The following is a 21,169-nucleotide window of genomic DNA, read 5'->3' on the forward strand; positions in this document are numbered from 1 at the left end:
CTGCAATATGCATAAAAGACAATCTGATGATGTGTGGATATTTGTGAAACGTCATCAATAATATTGTATTTTGAAAGTTGGCTCCATTCTCAATTACGGTAACAATTATTTTTACAAATTATTGATGTGATAAATTATTAATAATTTTAATATAAACCTATTATTAACATCATACTTTTTCTTACGATTTATTGTTTGGAGAATGATAAAGTGTTTGTAAAAATGTTTGTATCTATAGTCTTATTTTTCTTAGTTTCACAATGTGGGTCTTGCCCACGAGTGTAAAAATCTTTTAGTGTGATTTGCACAACGCATGCTAAGAAAATCTAAAAACTTTGTGAACACAATTTTTATCATAATCCTAATTTATCAGTGAATTATGAAGAAAAAAAAAGTGATACAAAATTATTTCTGTTTGGGATTTTGTGTGAACAATTTTCTTTTCTTTTACTTGGTAGGAATTTGTGTGAAAAATAAGGTCTTTTTATCTGGTCCTATTTGATTATAAATATTTGTGTGAACAGTAAAAAATTTTATATAAACACAGAGAGAGGAGCTAGCTATTGTTTCAATTTGAGGGCTTAGAGTATTCTTAACAAATGTGCTAAAAATACTAAATGCTATTTTTTAACATTTTTAATACTTCGAATGATAAAAACACACCTACATCAAATATACTAAATCTTAAATATTTTAGCATTGAGCTATAGTGAGCTGTTATCAATAACAGCTCACTGTAGCTGGATTGTAAAAAAAAAATTGTTTTTTATTCACCAATGTCTCTTTTTCTCTCATTTCTATCTCACTTTCCTCTCTCACTTCTCTCTTCTCTCTTCCCTCTTCTCTCTCCCGTGGTTCGGCGATTGTGGTCCGCCAATGGTTGTGATCTAGCGATTATGGGCCACCGATGGTTGTGGCCTAGCGATTGAGGGCCGCTGTGGGTTGTGGTCCGATGGTCAAGGTCATGGGTCCAATGACTGTGAGTTTTGATTTTGGGTTGTGGGTCATGGTCGTGGTCGTAGGTCGTGGTCTGATGGTCCGATGGTCGTGGGTGGTGGCAGCGATGGTCTAATGATCGGCAATTGTGGTCCGATGGGCATGGGTCGTGGGTCCAACGGTTCAATGATCGTGGTTTTGGTTCTTGTGGGTCATGGGTCGTAGGTCCGACAGTCTGATGGTCATGGTTTTGGTTCTTGTGGATCATAGGTCCAACGGTCCGATGGTCATGGGTCGTGGGTCATGGTGTGGTATTTTTAATGGATTTTGGGTCATGGGTACGAGGTCTAATGGTCGTGGATCTGATTGGTGGCAGTGACAGTGGAGGTAAATGCTTTTTTTTTTTTTCCCCTATTATGGTTTGTGGTTGCAGGTGGATCTAGCTGGTGGCGGCGGTGGTGGAGGCTTCATTTCTTTTTTCTTTTTTTTTGCTGTGGTTTGTGGTGGTGGGTGGATGTGGTGGATGTGGATGTGGATGTGGAGGTTTTTTTTTTTTTTTTTTTTTCTTTTTTCGTTGTGGCATGAGTGGTAGGTTTGTGGTGGTTGTGGTATGGGTGGTGGGTTTTTGGTGGGTGGTTGGGTGGTGGGTTTTGTGGTGACTGTTGGTAGTGCGATGGCCAGCGATGCTGAGAAGAGTTGGGTTGTGAAAGAGAGAGACAGAGGAGAGAGAGAGAGGAAGAATAAAAAGTAATAAAGAAAGAATATTTAAATGAAGTGGTAAAAAAAATAGAAGTTTTGAGGTAGGTTGTATTATAAAGTGATATGTTAAATGTTATAAAGTAGGTTTTTTTAGATACTAGGGGTGAGTTTGGTTCAAAAAGTGGAGTTTTCAAAAAGTGCATAATGAAAAAGTGCATTTTTAAAAAGCTGAGTGTTTGGTAAAAACTGTTAAAAAGTTCTTTTTGAAAAAGCTGAGTGTTTGGCTAGTACTTATAAAAGTGAAGGTTTGAGTTATAAATTACCAAAAATGACAAGATATATATAAGTGAATTTTTTGTTTTAATTATCTCTCTTAATGCAAATTATAGACACAATATTTTTACAAAAATTTCACAATAAAGTCTATATGACAAGTTGTTAATGGTAGATAAGAAAAATAATAATGTCATTAGTAGGTTCAAATGAGAACCAATAACAAATTACTGTATTAAATTTATTATTAGAAGTGTTACGTTTACAACATTTTTCGCAATATTTTCACAATAAAATTTATGTGAAAAGTTGTTACTAGTTCTAATTTGAACCCACAACTGAAATTATTTTTTTACTAACCAATATTAACTAATAACAATCTGCTACTTAAAATTTATTGTGAAAATATTACTGTAGTATTTCTCAATTTGGATTTTTTTATTTTTTATATTATTTTTTCTTTTTCTATTTCACGTTCAACCATACCAACCATACGTTTAGTTTTATTTTTTTTCTTTTTTTTTTCCTTTTTTTTCTCCTCCACACGTTCTCCATTATCTCTACCCCTCTTTTTAACTCTCCTTTTCTCCCTCATTCATCAGAACATTCCAGGAGGTCCTTCTTTCTCCAGCTCTGTCTCTCTTGTTTTTTTTTTTTTTCTTTTTTAACTTGATTCCAAAACTCTCTCTGATAAGAAAATTTTCCTTTTCTCCGTCATTTAAGAACATTCCAAGGAGCTCTCATCTTCGTGCTATTGCTCATCTTCGTCCCCAACCCAGTCCAGATGGGTCAGCAAGCTTCTGTCCTTTGTCTTTTTTTTTTTTTTTTTTTTTTGCTTTTATTGTTATGATTTGATTAATTTTAAAACTGTGTTTTTGAGTTTGTATTCTGGTAATCTGATTATGTTTGAGAGAAAGATTGTTTATTGTTATGATTTGTAGTGTTTGTTCTGTAGTGTTTGTTCTGTGTTTGTTCATGGGTATTTCTGGAATTTCATCATTAGCAACGGTAACTATCAAAACGTGCAGTGCGCGTTTTCATTTATGGACCGTTGCCTCACCATTTTCCTTCCGCGTTTTGCCTTCAGTTTTTTCTAAAAGTTCAAAACGCAACTTTTATAAAAAAAGTTGCATTTTGAGCTTACCAAACGCAAAACTGGGTTGACCTTTTTGAAAAAGCGCATTTTGGGCTTCAAATGCTGAACCAAACGGGCACTAAATACTATAATTTTTACAATCTTTGATGAGAATGCTCTTAAAATTAAAGAGTTTGAGAGGCTTAAAAGATCTTATTAATTGAGGGTTTTTATTGATTACATAGATACTTTGTAATTTCTATTTGATATATAGTAGATTTATTCTCATTGTCCTTTGGCATGATTTATCACTGAACCACATAAAATGTTTGGTGTTTTTCTCTTGTTTATAACCAACAGATGTCCGGCATAATACGCGAATACATTATAAGTTTTATATAAAAATATTTTATAAAAAGTTATTTTAATAGTTGCATAATACTTATTGGGTGGTATTATATTTGACAATTAGTTATATCACATGTCATTAAAAAGGAAAGATAATATGAATTATTATAATTAATATAATTCCGTAAAAGAATATATTGTTTGAATAAGAACTCACAAATATTTTGTTATTTTGACTAACTTAATTACTTAACCACATAATTATTTTCTATATTTTTATTGCGTACATTATTTAATTTTCTTTTGTATTCTATTATTATTATTATTATTATTATTATTATTATTATTATTATTATTATTATTATTATTATTATTTTCAATTGTGGCTATAATAAAAAATCTTGATCAAGAATGTCATATTTCAAGTGAGTTGTTTTTAATATAAATAATATAAAAATATCCATATAAATTATCAACACTCTAGTTTCTTAGTGGCATTGCCTTGGAAAATCCCTCATTTTCCTCCCTCCCAACTTATTTGAGCAAAAACAAAAATCATATAAATTCCCTTTTATATTAATAACTAGTGTCTCACTTATAAAAAATTAATACTTAGAAATGAATGCATGTACTTCATTAAACACATGTGAGAATAAATTAATATTTTTTCAAAAATGAAAAAAAAAATCTATTATTTTTGCTGAATAGAAAAGAATTCTAAATATAATTAAAGCGACAATTAAAATTGATTTCTTAGGCAGAAGGTTAAATGAAGAGTATTCTATTTTCTTCTCAATGAATGCAACACATGGAAAAACCTTAAGTTATTGAAACTTGGAATAAAATGGGTGAAACAAAATTATTAGTTGAAATGATATACACTTGAAACATTTTATTTTGAAGATTTATCAGCCAACAAGTTAATTTACATGTTGGTAAGTCATTTGCAACGCGATATGTATACTTTGTTAAGAGGTTGCCCAGGATTTTTATTAAAAACTAGTGATGTCCCGTGTCATATGCATGTGTGCTATAAGTTTTGAAATACTTGATAAGAAATTATTATGAGAAATGATACGTCCACAACATTTTCACAACAAATCATAGATAGTTAGTTGTTATTAGTTCAAATCATAGGAACCCCCTAGGGATGGACCCAAGATTTCGAGTTAGTGGGGCGGAGTATAAGTAAGAAAAAAAAGTCATGAAATTTCAAATAAGTATCTATTTAGTGTTAACAAACTATCAATAAAGACAAATACACAAAATCATTGTTTCATAAAAAATTTATAATGCAATTATTATTTCTTACTACATTAGAGCATTTGTGTCAACACAAGCAAAAATTTATGTCTATTTTAGCATAATATAAAAAAATTTATATACCCACTTTTCAAAATACCTCACATCAAATTATTTATTTTACACAACATTTCACCAAAATACTATTTTCTTATCATTTTTTATTATTATCTCAAATCATCTCTCTCTTCCTCAACTAAAAGCCATTGCCCTCAATCTAAATAATTTCTAAAACATTCATTTGCATGGTTACAGTAATTGTGTAAATTTGTCCAATTAACTCCAAAATACACCCAGATCAGTTTATGTATTATTATACAAAAATACATTTGTGCTATACTAATTGTGTAAATGTGCAAAATAACATTTGTGTTACAGTAATTATGTAATTTACATGGTTACTGTAGCACAAATGTATTTTTGTACAATGATACATAGATTGATGTGGGTGTATTTTGGAGTTGATTGGACAAATTTGGGGCCTTATGTTATTTTTCAACAAATGCAAATGATGTTACAATGAAATTAATGTAAAATTGTATGGGAAGGGGCCCAAATATAAAATTGTAAAAAAAAATACCTATATATATATATATATATAAATACATATAATTCTTAAGACTAGAGGGTCCTGGCCCCCTTGGGCTCTCACCTAGTTCCGTCCCTGCCCCTACTAAAGAAAGGCCCCTAAATTTTGAGACAATAAATAATTATTTATTTATATATATAAATATATATATATATAAGTGGTATATTTTTTTCTCCACACTTAAAATGTCCAAAAAATGGAGTGATACTCAATTTTATTACATAGGTCTTATAAATTGACATGTCATCAATCACAAGAAGTAATTTTATATACTAATTTATTATCTTGTTGTAGTGTCATCAATCACATCCATTATCATATCAATTTTAAGTATTTTTGTACAAAAATTTATTGTAGCTTTAAAGCATCCACACTAGTTTTTCTAAAATAGAAAAAGTGGAATAATTTAAACAATTATCCCCAAAAACTACCCACATTAGTGGGTGTATAAAAACGCATATTTACCATGGTTTTAAAAACTAAACTGGCTGTTCTAACCAGTTCAACTGGGAACTAGGCACCAATCCCGCCCAGTAAAAATCCTCAAAACTGGTAAAAAATTATCAAAAAACTAGCCAAAACTGGTCAAAAACCGAGTTGAACCAAGAACTAGAGGCAAAAACCATTTTTGCCTTGGTCCAGTTTTTAAAACCATGAAATTTACACATTTGCTACACTAATCATGTATATTTACACTGTTACTATAGTTGTGTATAATAATAGTTTATTCTTTTTTTCTGTCTCTCTCACCACTACTCTTGTCAAACTCCCTCTCTTCCCCAACATCCCCAGCAGTAGCAACAACAATAGAACCATCCAACTACCAACCCAATACCACCCAACCACCACCACCGCAGCCCATTTCAACCATTAATAATTCACCATAAAATTGACCCAAAATTAATGGAAAATAAAACCAAATCAACCCAAACCAACATCAAATCAAAACCAAACCTAACAGAAAACCCACATGAAAAACCAAACGAAAAAACAAATGGATCTATTGCCGCTACTGCCTAGATTTGCCACCACTATTGCCGCCAAATGTGCTGTTGTCACGGGTTTGGGATATGAGAAAGGAAGAGAGTAAAGGGAGTGAGGACCAAAGGTGAGAATTGGAATTGAGAGAGGTCGTTGAGATGAGAGAGAGAGATATCTTATGAAAGAGATAGATATTAATAAAATAATAATAATAATATTATTATTATTATTATTATTTAAATAAAATATAGTGCATAATAGATAATTTGATGTGAGTGTTTTGGAAAAGTAAATATGTAAAATTGAAAAAATAGGTTTTTATGCTAAAATAGATGTAAATTTTAGACAAACTTATCCGAATGCTCTTAGCATTATCTAAAAAAATGTCAAAACTACTACAAATTTTACAATGAAAAACTTACAAACTTAACAAGAATATTATTAATGTTACTTAAAAAGTATAATAAGTAAATGTTTTAATCACCTTTTTCTAATTAGTGATGTCTCAATTTGTATATGGTAAAAATTTATAATATACCTAACATCGATCTTTCATGTGAATTACTCATTTTAAAAAGTAAAAATATTACATTTTAAATAATAAAAATTTTTAATATAAAAAAATATTTGACTAAATTAATTATTTATAAACTAAATATTATTTAAGTGATATTTTAAAATAAAATAAAATAATCTAAACCATTTCCTTTTAGACCTCAAATTAAATAATAATAAAAATTACTTTTTCATTTTCTTTTTCTTCCACTGAATTTTACGTGCAGAGGTTTTATGGTTACAAACTTTTTTGAGATGAAACTTTCATGTCGTCGAGGCAAAGAGTAGTTTTAGGTTTTTTTTTTTTTTTTTTTTTTTTTATAATTATCCAAGAAATAAGAGCAGTGTTAATATATATATATATATATATTAATTTCTATTTTGTAAGCAATGTTTTAGTGTAAATTAGACATATATTTTTATCTAACTATTCTTTAATTTTGTCTCTACTTAAATCTAAAGTGTAGGGGTATTTTGAAATATAAAAAATCCGATCCAAAAAGAAAAAATGCCTTAAATAGTAGTAGTAGTGTGTGTGTGTATATATATATATATATAAATAAAGATTAATTGCTGTCCTACATTTGACCGAACTCAACACGTGCTTCCAGTACTTCTAAAATCTAACAGTCAATCTACCATTCAAAGAGGCATCCGACTCCTTCCCTCTCCAATGTCAACGTAGCTAGGACTGTTCTATACATGGTGAAACCAAAATAGTAGAACATTCCATATATAAGAAAAAACACAGCAATGGTAGCTAGCTAGACAACAAAAATGGAGATGACAAGGTGTTTGTTGTTGGGGTTTGAGGCAAGCAAGGCATACTTGTTCCTCACTTTGAACGAACTCTTCCTTGCTGTATTCATGATATTGGTACAGTCACTAACCTCCAATGGCGTCAGTGCCCTCGTCCTTGTGGTCTACGAGCATGTCATCGCCACCGTTCTCTTGTCATTTCTCGCTTTCTTCCTTGAAAGGTCAGTGTTGCTTTCATCTCTCCACGTATATGGAGATTATATCTTTCCAACAATGCACAGATTTTTTTTCATTTTCAAAAAAACAAAGTTCAATCCGAAAAATTAACAATAGGCACAAAATATATCTTCCAAAATATTTTTTAAAACAAACTTGAATTAAAGTTTATAAACAATCTCACAATACTATAGAATCAAGTAAGGCAATGTTCTTGTTAAATATATTATTAGCATTGTATATGATAGAGTAGATGCGGAAGGGGAAGCATAGAATAGGACACTGAGAACATGAGGGTTACGTGGTTCAGCCTTGTCAGCCTACATGCACAAAAGAATCTCTTGTACAAAAACCTGTGTTACAATAAACCCTAACATGAGTATATATAAGCGATTAAACCTTAAACTACTAGTACAAGCAGGACTGGGCTTGGGCCTATTACATTGGACTAGGGCCCATTACATTGGGCTAATATGTCTAATATATCTCTAACACCATCCCTCAAACCCATGGCAGAAACTCGATGAAGACTTGAGATTGGATAAGCATGAGAAGATGCCTTGAAGAATGCCTTGGAAAAAACCACATTGAAGAATACGCCAATTAACCAATTTCGGAGTTTCAAATGAAGAAACGGAGTCCATAATTGGAATTTATGGGAAAAACTGAGCAAGATAGGCCATTTCATAAATTTTGGCTTTAGGTCAAAGGTCAACGCAAAAAGTCAAAGTCAACTGATTCAAGGTCAAAGTCAACAGATACATGGTCCGGGTCAGTTCCGAGTTTCTGGGTCGGGTCACGTGTGGCCAAATTCCGATCTAGTAGTGGAGAACCTTCAGCGGTGCTTGGGACTGTGTTCGAATGTTCTAGTAGCGCGTGTGGCAAATGCAGTGGCTTATGGTGACCGGAGTTCTGGGTTTTCCACACAGGAGGCCGAGGAGTATGGTTGTGTATTTGGTTTCTCGAAAGGAAGGCTTGTTTTGCACAAATCTGAGATTCATGTCACAGGTCTGCTTAAGTTTGTTGATCTTGGACACAGCATTGAGCGATGGTGGCTACGAGATGCTGTGGAGTCTAGATCCAACAAGCAAGCATGTGTGACTTCAGATGGTGGTGTGCACGTGATAATCTTCTTTACTTGCTAAAGCATTTGTTTGATGCCAAGAATGAAGTTTGGCTCTGATACCATGTTAAATATATTATTAACAACACGATATGTTATACCATGTTGTATATGATAGAGTGGATGCGAAAGGGGAAACATAGAGTAGGACACTGAGAATATAAGGGTTACGTGGTTCAGCCTTGTCGACCTACATCCACGGAGGAATCCCTTGTATAAAAACCTGTGTTACAATGAACCGTAACATAAGTATATATAGGCAACTAAACCTTAGACTACCAGTACGAGCAAGACTGGGCTTGGGCCTATTATATTGGACTAATATGTCTAATATATCTCTAACAATTCTTAAAAGTTAATTTTTGTCACCTAGAGTGTAAATGTAATAGGTGTTAAATCAACAATTCTTCCAAAATTTAAATGAGAAGAAAGATGGTGACTGGGGATTGAACCCAGGACTTGGAAGATGGTGAATTAATTCATTAAATCTAACAATTGGAAACAGTTCCTTGGCCAATCAATTACTAACAATACCAAAACAACTTTGATTGGATGTTAATGATAATTAAAAGACACTCGGATACACAAACTAAATGATACATGTTATCCACATGGTTGCAACAAAATGTGGAACTTCACTGTTTTAGTATTTTCTACAGTCTGGTTTTTAAAGCGTTGCCTATGATCAGTAACTTGTAATAATAGAAATAATATTAGATAAAATAATAAAATACTTCTCACAATAAAAAAACATACCTTTGGTGCTATTTTTTTCCATGAAAATTTATTATTTGTATTCGATTTATGTCCATATTTTAAGCCTTTAGCTGTCCTTGGTTGCAGGAACAATAGGCCTCCTTTCTCCATCAAGATACTATGCTATGCATTCCTGTTGGGGTTGTTGCAGTTAAGTATAACACTTCTTCTTGTTCTACGAGCTTGAAGTTTTTCTCAGATCAGATTAGTTCAGATCACTTGATAATTTTACACATATGGTAAGAGACCTAATTGCTCCACATTTGGCACTTGGCACACCTCTTCATGAAAGATTGCACCATTTTTTGGTTTAATTATCATTATAGGAAACATACCAATGTGATGCGACATATTGAAAGCTAACTCCTGTCCTACTTTGAGCAATATGGTTAATTATTTTCAACTTTTGTAAATTGGTGTCTAGGATTTCTCTTAGCCAAGTGCTATTCACAATGTCCCTGCAATTTGTAGCATCAACCTATCAAAGCGTTGGGCTGAACTTGATCCCCTCACTAGTATTTGTAATGGCCCTCATTTTCCATCAAGAAAAGCTCAAATGTTGGAGCATCAACGGGCAAGCCAAGATATGGGGTTTAGCACTCACGGCTGCCGGGGCATTGGTTGTACTGTTGTGGAAGGGGCCAGTTGTGTTAAACTCTATGTTCAACATTCAAGCAACCAGTGATGTTTTCACTGGCAGCATAATGATAATTGTTGGAGTACTTGCAAAAAGCTTTTCCAATATTTTGGTGGTAAAAAGAAAAGAATAAAACTCTTTGTAATTTGATCAATGATTTTACTTCAACTTCGAACTTTGAGTATTTATATAAGGAGTATGTTAACGGGTGGCCTTAAGGCAAACGTTATGGAGAATAAAACAAATCCCCAACGTTAGAAAACAGCAATAGTTAACAAGTTGGGTTTTTTTATTGAAAGTGGCTCAATTGCATAGAAAAAATTACTTGATTACATTGGAAATTCTACCTTAATAATCGCATGTAGGGCACTCGATGACAGGACTTTTTATATAATGAGATTAACATTGTCACGCAAAAGCGTGCATCTTTTTCATACTCAACTCATCATTGTTTTATTGGATGACGTAGTCTTGTAGTATTGCAGGGTCATGTCATTCAGTTTTGCCCAGCAGAACTATCCTTAACCGCAATGATGAGCTTATTTGGCACCATCCAAACTGCCGTAGTCTCTGCATTTGTGATATCATGGTCATCTTGGGATCTAAAGTGGGAAAAAGGGCTTGTCTTGGTTACCATACTACTTGGAGTAAGCCATATACATACCTACAGAGTTATACTCTTTTTCAAATGTACCATGGCTAGCTAGTTAATTTTCATCGTTAAACATAGGACACTGCCATATATATACATATTAGATGAACAGTTAAGATTAGGTAAGTGTACTACATTCCAAGAAAAATATAATTTTCATCTTCATTCTTCAAAACAAATCACTGATCATGTGTGTGGAATTTCAGGGAATTGTGGTGACAGGATTATCATATTATGTGATGACTTGGTCCATTAAGAAGAAGGGTCCTGTATTCACATCGGCATTTGACCCACTTTTAGTGGTTTTCTCATTTTTTCTACAGACATTTGTACTGGGAAATTCTGCATATTTGGGCAGGTATGTCTATAGTGATGCACTGAAGTGTATGTCCCCTTTCTTTTGTGACCCCCATATCTCTACCACTATAACATGGTCAAACTGCTAATGGAAAAATAAGGACTGGCATGGATTTATTTTTTTCATAATCTGAGCCACAGATCTTAACATAAGCATTCATTATTAATAGGATCTAGTTAGAGGATTCATTCCTTTTTCATCTATCTAAGAATGCATTCCTAATACTAGCCATGTTAAAATCTCCTTAGTAGCAAGCATTGGAAGCATGCTCTTGCTAACACAGCCTCACTGGATTTTCTTGACAAGCATTGTTATTGATTCTTGCCCGCATCTGAACTCTTTTTGAACATTCTTTCTAATTGCATAATAATAATCACAAAGCTCCAACACCAATTTGTTGTGGAGATAAATACCAGAGAGTCCAATAGTGAAGATCTTTATGTACATATTAGACACACTACCTAACAGATAATCTAATCTAACGTATGTCACTCTAGAATCAAGGTTACAAGATACCAGATTCACTTTTAATCTACATTAAGAATTTGTCCAAGCAAGTTTACTCTTTATAATCTAGAAGCACCAATTGAGCTCATCATCCCAAAAACCAGTTTGCCTGCTTAACAAACATATTCTTAGCACTACATTCCAAATTGACATTGTATAAGAGCACTGAGAATGCAAGTGATCTCTAGTTCCTAACACACTTTTGCAAAAGGGCAAAGCATGCCTCTAGTATAGCCCCAACCTGATGCCTATTTCTAGTGGCAAGTTTATTCTAATAGCTAATTAGCATATGAAAGAGTGCTTAGGTATTACTCTATTAAACCTTACAACTTTCCAATTTAAGTAAGAAAATAAAAGATGCAGACCATTTTTTTCGTTTAAATTGTTTTGCTTGTTGATTCCTTGTTGTGTTGTAGCATTGTCGGAGCTGTTTTGGTTATACTTGGCCTGTACCTAATTCTCTGGGCAAAAAACAATGACATGGACAACAAAGGAATTGTGACTGATGATTCTGTTTACTCTCCCTTAATTCAACCATGAACGAGAGAGAAGCCAGATTTCAACAAGAAGCTGTAATTCACATGGCATTCCTATGGCTAAGTGACTTGGTAATATGGAAAAGCAGATTGTTCTATTTGTTCTTTTTCTTTTTTGTTCTGTTCATTCCATCTCATAGTGGATGGGCTATCTTTAACTCCAAAAATAGCAAACTTTAAGCTTTGATAATGACTTTTGTATTATAATTTTGTTGAGCAATTGTGATAAATAATATTTTGATGTCATTAGATTTAAAATAAACGGATACAATCATACAAGACAAAAATGGAAAGAATTGAAAAAAATTCATGACCAAATAATATTATATAGAGAAGAGACTTATGGTTCAGTGGTACTACTTAGTTTAGGGAGTATATGTTTAATGCGTTCATATGCTCCTACCCTAACTTGTTGTAAGGGGAAAATATTATATAAAGAGCATATGTAATATGCATTATATTATAAATATAAGATGCTTTTTTGGTTTATCAGAAATAATAATAATAATAATAATAATTTTTCGTAGTTTTGAGATTTAACTTGTCCAAAGTGGGGACTGAGATAGTATTTTCTTTTTCTTACAAACAAGTGAAACGAGATTTGAACACAAATTCCCCTTATAAAAAGAATCAGACAGTATCACTAAATCACAAAGCTCTTGGTGACATTTGAGAAAGTAATTAATTCAAATCATTATAGCTAATTTTATTTTGGGTTTTATAATTTCTTTGGTGAAAAGCAGACAATTTGAACTTTCATACGTTATAGGCTTTCCTAAATTCGGTGAATTAGAAATGCTAATAGACAGGACCTACGGTACACAGAAAGTCCAGCTTACACATCTTTTCACCATGGTAAAGTAAGCCCATCAATCCTATGTAGGAATAAAATAGTTAGCAAATAATTTATGTCCCTATATCAACCAAATACGAGGATTCTGAAAGCCTTTTTTTTTTTTTTTGAGGATTCTGAAAGCCTAACGCGCACAACTGACCCCTAATTTGAAATGCCAGCATTCTAGAACAAAGAAACTATAAAAGATTACTTGAAGCATTGAGCTAGTATTTTCCACCATTACATACTATTGCAAGCTTGTTGCTCCAATCCTAGTAAAATTTGATGGGAGAAATTGAAACTAAATTTATCCCAATAACATAAAATCACAAAAGTAGCAATCCTGCTTGACTTACAAACACATGATGAACAAAAGAGACTACAAGTTAAAATGCGAAGTCATTATTGTACCCTTGAAACAAAGAGAGAAAATATAAGCACTAATGCATATCTGCATTTACTCCACAATGAACTATAAGTCTATAAGTCTCTTATTATCAATGATTTGGTTCAGAGATCATCTTTTCCTTCTACCTCAATGCCGAGAAGCTTAGCCAGTTCTCCACTTTCATATGCTTCAACAGTATCTGAAATCAATACATCAATGAGTTTCATACTGAGTTATAGAGCACTTTTCTATTGAAAGTATGGCAATGCTGGACAATTAACAACATGGAGTCGTGTCAAAGCCATGTCCAACATTTGAATGGACACTAACAAAAGAATTGCTAGGGACACTAAGCAACATAATTGCAAGGGTGTAACGATTTTTGTTTAGAAGGTTATATGTAGTTATTAATTATTATTGTTATAATTGTTTCAACATCTCTACTGTGACTACTATTTATGGTTCTTATGCATGCAAAAACTACCCAAACACATATAGATGTTTAATAATATATTGAATTCGCAATCAGACATATACATAGTGCCAAGTCCGTATGATTCACCCATTGAGAGTGGCTTAGTTGAAATTCTTCCATGTCATTTTTAGTTTTGCCAAAAAAGAGCACGGGTGGTGCCACATGCAACTTAGTCTAATTCCTAGACAGTATTGAAATTTGTGTAACTACAGTTCTACTGTTTCCTAGAAGTTGTCCTCGTTTTGCTTTCTTGGGCTCTTTTGATAAGTAAGAAATTTTATTAAAAGTGAATAAAGACCACCTCCAAGTACACAGGTTGTGTACTTGAGAGGCACCACAAATCAACTAAAATTACAACAATCTAGTAAGTCAAGGAGATTAGAAAATGAATGACAACTTAAAGCAATCATCCAATCATACAAGGAATGTAAGAACATTAGCTGAAGATCTGTCACAGCACGTTCCAGTCCTTTAAACCTCCTGCTTTTGTGTTCTTTCCAAATAGTGCACATTATGCATAAAGGGATTGTAATCCAAATATCGCCGATGTGGTGACTAGCGAAGTGCCCCTTCCAATAGACCAACAAATCAACCACCCTATTAGACATAACCCACTGCACCCCAAATGAACATAACACTAGAGACCATAACTCTAGCAATATCACAATGTAGAAGTAAATGATGAACAGACTCCCCATCCTTTGTGCACATAAAACACCATTCCACAACAACTGTATTTCTTTTTCTTAAGTTATATGTTGTAAGAATTTCCCCTAAAGCAGCTGTCCAAGTGAAGAAAAAAAAGCTACTTTAGTAGGAACTTTGACACTCCAAATACTTCTTCTTTTGATAAGTAAGATAAGTCCATATTAAAAAATCTTCTCTTTTAATAAAAGGAGAAGAAAGACCACCACCACAGAAAAGAACATATACCTCCAGCATAAAGCACTCTATAAAAGGACTTATCATCAAATAACCTAGTTTATTGAGCTTTTACTCATGAGTACTGTAGTCGTACTGTTCATGCAGAACTTTATCAGCCTAGGTGACCGTATCTTTTCAAAACATAACTGTACTATAACATGATGCTCACCAGAAATGCTTGGCAGCTTGCATGAGTCACTTGGCTAGGCACATATTGCCAGTGCCATACTATAAGTGCCTCACACTGAGCATCCATTGTAGGGGTGCTGAGACAAGGGGTTGGCTCACCTTTGATAGGGACCTATAAAAGAACTTGACCCTGACTGAGGCAAAATACACAGCCCATGGCTAGAACTTCAAAAATTACGAAACACTGACTCCTTTTTTATATATATAGATAATAAGACTTTTATTGAAAGAACTGAACATCGTGATCATTATGGTGTACACTCACTGACTCTTAAAACTAATGAACACTAAGTTAATCTAGCAGTTAACTAGTACAAAGGAAAATAAAAAAAGACCTCGTAATGAGTACAGTAGCCTAAGGGGATGCCCATGAGGCCCCACATCAAACTTGAAACATGAACCTAAGCTTCTTGTAGCCTGTGTCAGTTTATTAGCTTTTTTATTTTATATTTTATTTAAGAATTAAGCTTTATCAGTGGAAGTTTATGACTAGCCAACCAAGTTTAATAGAGCCTTTCACTATGATCAATTGTACTCAAAACATTTAGAGCTTAACTATGAAATTCAGAGTTCTATGGCAGGTTCCTTAGTTTCTTCTTCTGCTCTATTCTTTTTTTTTTTTTTTTGATAAGTAAAAGATATATTGATAAAAAAGGGGACACCCTAGTGCACAGGGAGTGTACAAGGGAAAAGAAATCAAATACAAAAACTACAAGAGTCTAGGAAATCAAAAAAAGAGGGGAAAGATTTATCTTGCAAAGCAAACAACCAATCCCTTAAAGTTCTAAAAAAGAGAAGCTTGAGGTCAGGAATAGATTTCTCAGTATCTTCAAAACATCTACTATTCCTCTCCCTCCAAAGACACCACAATAAGCAATGAGGAATGATGGACCAAATATAACCATTTCGATGACGACCAAAGCTGCCTTGCCAACACTATAACAGCCCCAGAACAGACTGCAGCATAACCCAAGAAACTCCAAAAAGGCCCAAAACCATAGACCACAGATCCAAAGCAAAAGGACAATGAAGAAATAGATGGTCAACCGATTCACCATTTCTCTTACACATGTAGCACCAATCCAGAATCCACACCTTCCTTTTACGTAAATTATCAATCGTCAAGCATTTCCCTAAAGCAGCAGTCCAAACAAAGAAAGCTACTCTAGAGGGAATCTTTTGCTTCCAAATACTTTTCCAAGGAAACCCAATGGAAGCGGTGCCAGCTAAAATTCTATAATAACCACTAACCAAGAAACCCTTAACTTTGTTAGGAATCCAACACATTTCTGCTCTATTCTAGTCTCCTTTTCTTTTTCCTTCCTTCTATCTCTTTACCATCTATATGTCTAGTCTATTCTAATCTCTGTGCAACTGCCCTCTTTTTCTGTATTAAAAGAACCTACAAATCAAAACAGCTGTTACAAACCTAATCCACTCATCCCAATTACCACAGAATACAACCATCCCACCATCTTTCCTTCACAAGACAACTCCTATACTTTGAATTTACCTGCCTCCTGCTTTTTTTGGGTTATCAAGTCAGAACCCTGTGTTTGTGTACAAACATGACACTCAATGTCCAATTGTCAATGTCCATAGATCACAGGTTTTCCAGTGATTTCTTGTTAAATTAAATATAACTGTTACAAACAAAGGCAGTATAAATTTGTTGCTAAAAGAAAACAAACTTACCATCTGAACCTCCAATGTGCTTTCCATTTATGAACACTTGTGGTACTGTGCGCCTCCCAACAATCTCACTTAAGGCATCCTGAATGATTGAGCCATCATCTACAAGATACAGAGTGAACATACTCAAACCATGCGCATACATAGGCACACACAATTACACAGTTTTCATTTAATGGGAGCAACTAATTTTCAACTTTGTTTATCAGAATACAAGTTTGAGCTTCTACCAAAAAAAAAAAAAAAATTTGATAGGTAATAGAAGTTATATTGATAGGAAAGGTGCAATGTGTTTCCGATAGTAAACCCAGTGCATTGAAACAGATACAAGTAAATCAAAGAGAAGAACGAACAGAAATTAAAAAATCAGAAATGGAAATACAATGCATAAAACCCCAAATAAGTTTGAGCTTCTACATTATATTTGCAGTCAATAGAGCTGAGATGCTAATCCTAAAAACCAAAACTGGAACTTAATATGCAAGAATGAGCAATTCATACTAATATAACTTGAAAAGTTTGCTAGTCTATTCAATAACCTTTGCTAATTGCTACTAATTGTACGCCTTTGGTTCTACTTTACTTGTTACCAGCTTCTTATACACAAGATCCTTCATTATTTTCCTTTTTCTACCAACCATTTTGATCAGTAAGGTATTTGCACACATACCTCTCTCATCTAGTTCAACAACATGTGGGACTTGGTTTAATGATTTGAAAACATTTTTTGCCTTTCTACAATACCTGCATTACCAAAAGGGGAAAATTAGAAAAAGTGAAAAAAAGGAGATGAAATATTCAACTAAAAAATAAATATAAATTATTTAGCTTGCACATGCAAGCAATATTGTTGAAATCCTTTATTGGCTTTAAATTCACTTTACTCACTGGCGGAAACATACACAAAATACGTATACATTCATCATACTATGTATACACAATATTTTAATCTCAAAATTACTGCATAAGTTATTTGTCTTAGGACAGAAGCTATTAAATAACATTTGAAGGAAATTTTACGTGCTTCTAGGTGTAAAGTAGAGAGAATCAATTCACTTTAGTTTTACAATTCAAAAGGCATGCATAGCAAGTCCATAGCATTTATGATTCTATTTGATATCCTTTGCAATTGTTTAGATGTTGGTAATTTAGAATCTGCTGAACTATCTTTAAAATATTTTGCAGTTAATTGTGGTAAAAAGTTCATTCTTCAGTGCCTTTCATAACCCATAGAAAGGCCGAGAATTACATTTTAGAAGAGATAAAAATGAGACTAAAGAGAACATTTACCAAAAATAATATATGATCCTTTATTGAACAGACCCTATCATGGACAAATCAAGATAATAATTTCTACGTAAAATTACATGGAGACCATGCTTCCTACTACCAATTATACAGGATTTGATCGAAAAGTGGATCTAATTGATCCTCATTGCCCCATGTTTCAAATTGGTACTCATCCTTTGCAATGTTTCATTTTAGTCCTTATTCTTTCAAGTTTGTGTCAAAAAGGTCCCCCTGATTAACTCTTGCTTTGATTTTCTCTATCTCCAAACTGACACAAAAGAAGCAAACAGAATATTTGAATAACCAATCTCTTCCCTCCTTGGATGCTATTAAAATCCCCGGGATTTCGCTGAACAATCTTAACTCAAAATCAAACCCTTTTTTTACATAATGTGGGTTTGTCAGCCTAAGAAATTGTTGCTTAATTCCTTATTTATTTAATTTTAATTCCTAACCTATGGCTATAGCGTCTGCTCTATGATAATTTTTCTTAATCACCTTGCCAAGACATCAATCAGTTTTTTGTGTACACAGGATCCAAACCTAGATCTTTTATTCGACAACAAGAGAATTTACCACTTAAGTTAACTAAAACCCACATTTTTAATTATGTATTCAACCTTATCTTTTAATCTTAGTTGAAATAAATCCTGGTTCTTCCACAGGATCCAAACCCAAATCTTTTATTTGAAACTAAGAAACTTTAGCAGTTGAGCTAATTAAAACCCACATTTTTAAATACGTTTTCAACCTATATCTTTTAATCTTAGTTGAAATAAATCCTGGTTCTTCCAGTGCATTAAAATGAAACCAAAATGAATTGTATTGTAATAATAGCAAGAGAATATAATAAAAGTGAAAGACACATACGTACAATGAAATCAAATATATATATATGTAAGATCTTGGAATTACAAAGAATAAATTGGAGGAGAGAGAGAGTAAAAGAGAGTACGGGCAATAGGACTTGGAAAAGATGGCGATCTTGTGGGAAGAAACGGTCTTCTTCACAAATTCAACAGCAGCAGCGTCAGCTGATGATGACGATGATGATGACGATGAAACACACCAGAGAGATGCAGCTGTTGTTATTACTAAAATTGACAATATTGTGGTTCTCGCGGCCGCCATTGAAGTAAGCTCTCTGTGTGTCTCTGTCTATCTCTGTGTAGGATCGTATGTCTCTGTAAAAGTCTAAACACCTACTGAAATGAAATGAGTAACAAAGATGCTACGCAGTCTTATGCCTAAAAAAATGAATAAATAAATAAAGTTTTTTTTTTTTTTAATTCATAGTTTTTCATTCTCGGTAGTTTTTTTTTTTTTTTTGGGTAGTTATTAATTGGTAAATGCTAAGTTTATAATATTTTTATAATACATGTATAACAGGTTGTTACTTGCTATTACTATTACTAATAGACAAAAAAAAGTTATTTTAACAATGAATTCAAATAAAAAAACTATACATTATCATTTAATATTTATTATAAAAATATCGTGGACTTAGTGAATAGTATTTCTCTTATTAATTAATTGAATATGTTGGAAGTCTTGGCTTTTTTATTCTTTTCGTTTTTTTCATTCTTTTTTTTTACAATATTTTTATAAATAATAGTTTAATTTTTTTAGTTAAGGATAAAATATTATTTTGATTCTTAAACTTTGCCTAAAATTTATCTTTTGTCTCTAAATAAAGTTCTATTTTAGTCATAGTTTATAGACAAAATTAGAGACCTAAAAAGAACCTTTTTCAAAGTTTAGGGATAAAAAAAAATTTAAAAAAAAAAAATTTAAAGACACAAAGTAAAACATTTTCAATAATTTAGAGAAAAAACAAAATTTTCAATAGATCAAGGACAAAAACAAATTTTTTAAACTTAAAAGACAAAAAAAAAAAAAAAAAAAAAAAAAAAAAAAAACTTTTGATAAAATTTAAAGACCAAAACAATATTTTGGCCTAATTATAGTGTTCTAAACTTTGGTCAAACTTCTTTCTCCAAAAAAAAAAAAAAAAAACTTTGGTCAAACTTACCATTCGACCTTTAGATACATTAAATGACTAATAGCCCGTTTGGTTCCACTTTTTGAGCTCAAAAAGGGCGTTTTCAAAAAAGCTTAACCAACTTGCGCGTTTGGTAAGCTCAAAACGCAGTTTTTTTTATAAAAGTTGCGTTTTGAACTTTTATAAAAACTGAAGAGAAAACGCGGAAGATTTATGGACCCTCAGGGGTCCATAAATCAAAACGCGCATAGCACGTTTTGTATTATTACCGTTGCAATGTTAAAAATACTGAAATACCCATCACTTAGTTCTTCCTCTTCGTCTTCCTCTGCTTCTTCACCGGTCTATCCCCACACTCAACAAAACCCATTTCAACCTTTCATATTCCGAACACAGAATCAACAAAACCAAACCAAAAATAACTCAAAATCAACACAAAAACAACTTAAAATTAACTCAAATCCCATCGGAAAACCCATCCCAAACCCAACTCAAAATCAACCCAAAATCCATAGAAAAAAAAAACCCAAAATCCCAAAATCCTTATGTTTCAATCATCTTCATCTTCATCATCATCATCATCATCTTCTTCTTCTCTGGAGTGTGAAAAAAAAAAAAGAATAAAGAAGGAAAGACAAAATAAGGAAATAAAGAAAAATGACGAAAAAAGAGATGCAGAGATGCAGAGACTTCATCATCATCATCATCATCATCTTCATCTTCTTCATCATCATCTTCTTCATCATCATCATTAGCTTCGAAGTGTCAAAAAAAAAAAAAAGAGATGCAGAGAACGTTGAGCCAGCTTGAGGAATGAGAGAGGGGTTTGAACAAAGTGGAACATTCTGGAGTGGTGTGGAGTGTAAAGTGGAAAGGAAAAGTAAGGAAATAAAAAATAAAAAAAAAATAAAAAAAGGTAGGGGCACGTGTGTGGAGGAAGTGGCAGGGAAAGGGAGGAAAAAAGAAAATAAAGAAAAAAAATGAAGGGTATGTGTGTGGATGAGAAAAAAAAGGGAAAAAAAAAGAAGAAAATATGGATAAAAAAATAAAATAAAATAAGGGAAACATAAAA

At 32.7% G+C, this 21,169-nt stretch overlaps 2 protein-coding genes across 3 annotated transcripts; one reads left to right on the forward strand and one right to left on the reverse strand.

Moving 5' to 3' along the window:
• The first annotated feature begins 7,417 nt into the window (after positions 1 to 7,417).
• Positions 7,418 to 12,548, forward strand: LOC115967371 (WAT1-related protein At5g07050-like). 2 transcript variants are annotated; one of them, XM_031086451.1, is made up of 6 exons: positions 7,418 to 7,738; positions 9,700 to 9,762; positions 10,037 to 10,364; positions 10,735 to 10,896; positions 11,108 to 11,259; positions 12,183 to 12,548. In XM_031086451.1, exons 1-6 carry the CDS (start codon positions 7,536 to 7,538, stop codon positions 12,304 to 12,306), a joined length of 1,032 nt encoding a protein of 343 aa, XP_030942311.1. In that variant the 5' UTR covers positions 7,418 to 7,535; the 3' UTR covers positions 12,307 to 12,548. The 2 variants fall into 2 exon arrangements, with proteins under 2 accessions (XP_030942311.1, XP_030942312.1); XM_031086452.1 differs by having other exon boundaries at positions 7,702 to 7,738; positions 9,700 to 9,851.
• Positions 12,549 to 13,332: 784 nt separating this feature from the next.
• LOC115966217 (glutaredoxin-C4) lies at positions 13,333 to 19,325 on the reverse strand. The gene is made up of 4 exons (XM_031085463.1): positions 19,051 to 19,325; positions 17,476 to 17,549; positions 16,809 to 16,907; positions 13,333 to 13,724 (listed from the first exon to the last, which is right to left on the reverse strand). Exons 1-4 carry the CDS (start codon positions 19,224 to 19,226, stop codon positions 13,648 to 13,650), a joined length of 426 nt encoding a protein of 141 aa, XP_030941323.1. The 5' UTR covers positions 19,227 to 19,325; the 3' UTR covers positions 13,333 to 13,647.
• Between the last annotated feature and the right edge of the window lie 1,844 nt (positions 19,326 to 21,169).

This window comes from Quercus lobata, chromosome 11 (genome assembly GCF_001633185.2).
Source record: "Quercus lobata isolate SW786 chromosome 11, ValleyOak3.0 Primary Assembly, whole genome shotgun sequence".
Taxonomy (NCBI): Eukaryota; Viridiplantae; Streptophyta; class Magnoliopsida; order Fagales; family Fagaceae; genus Quercus; species Quercus lobata.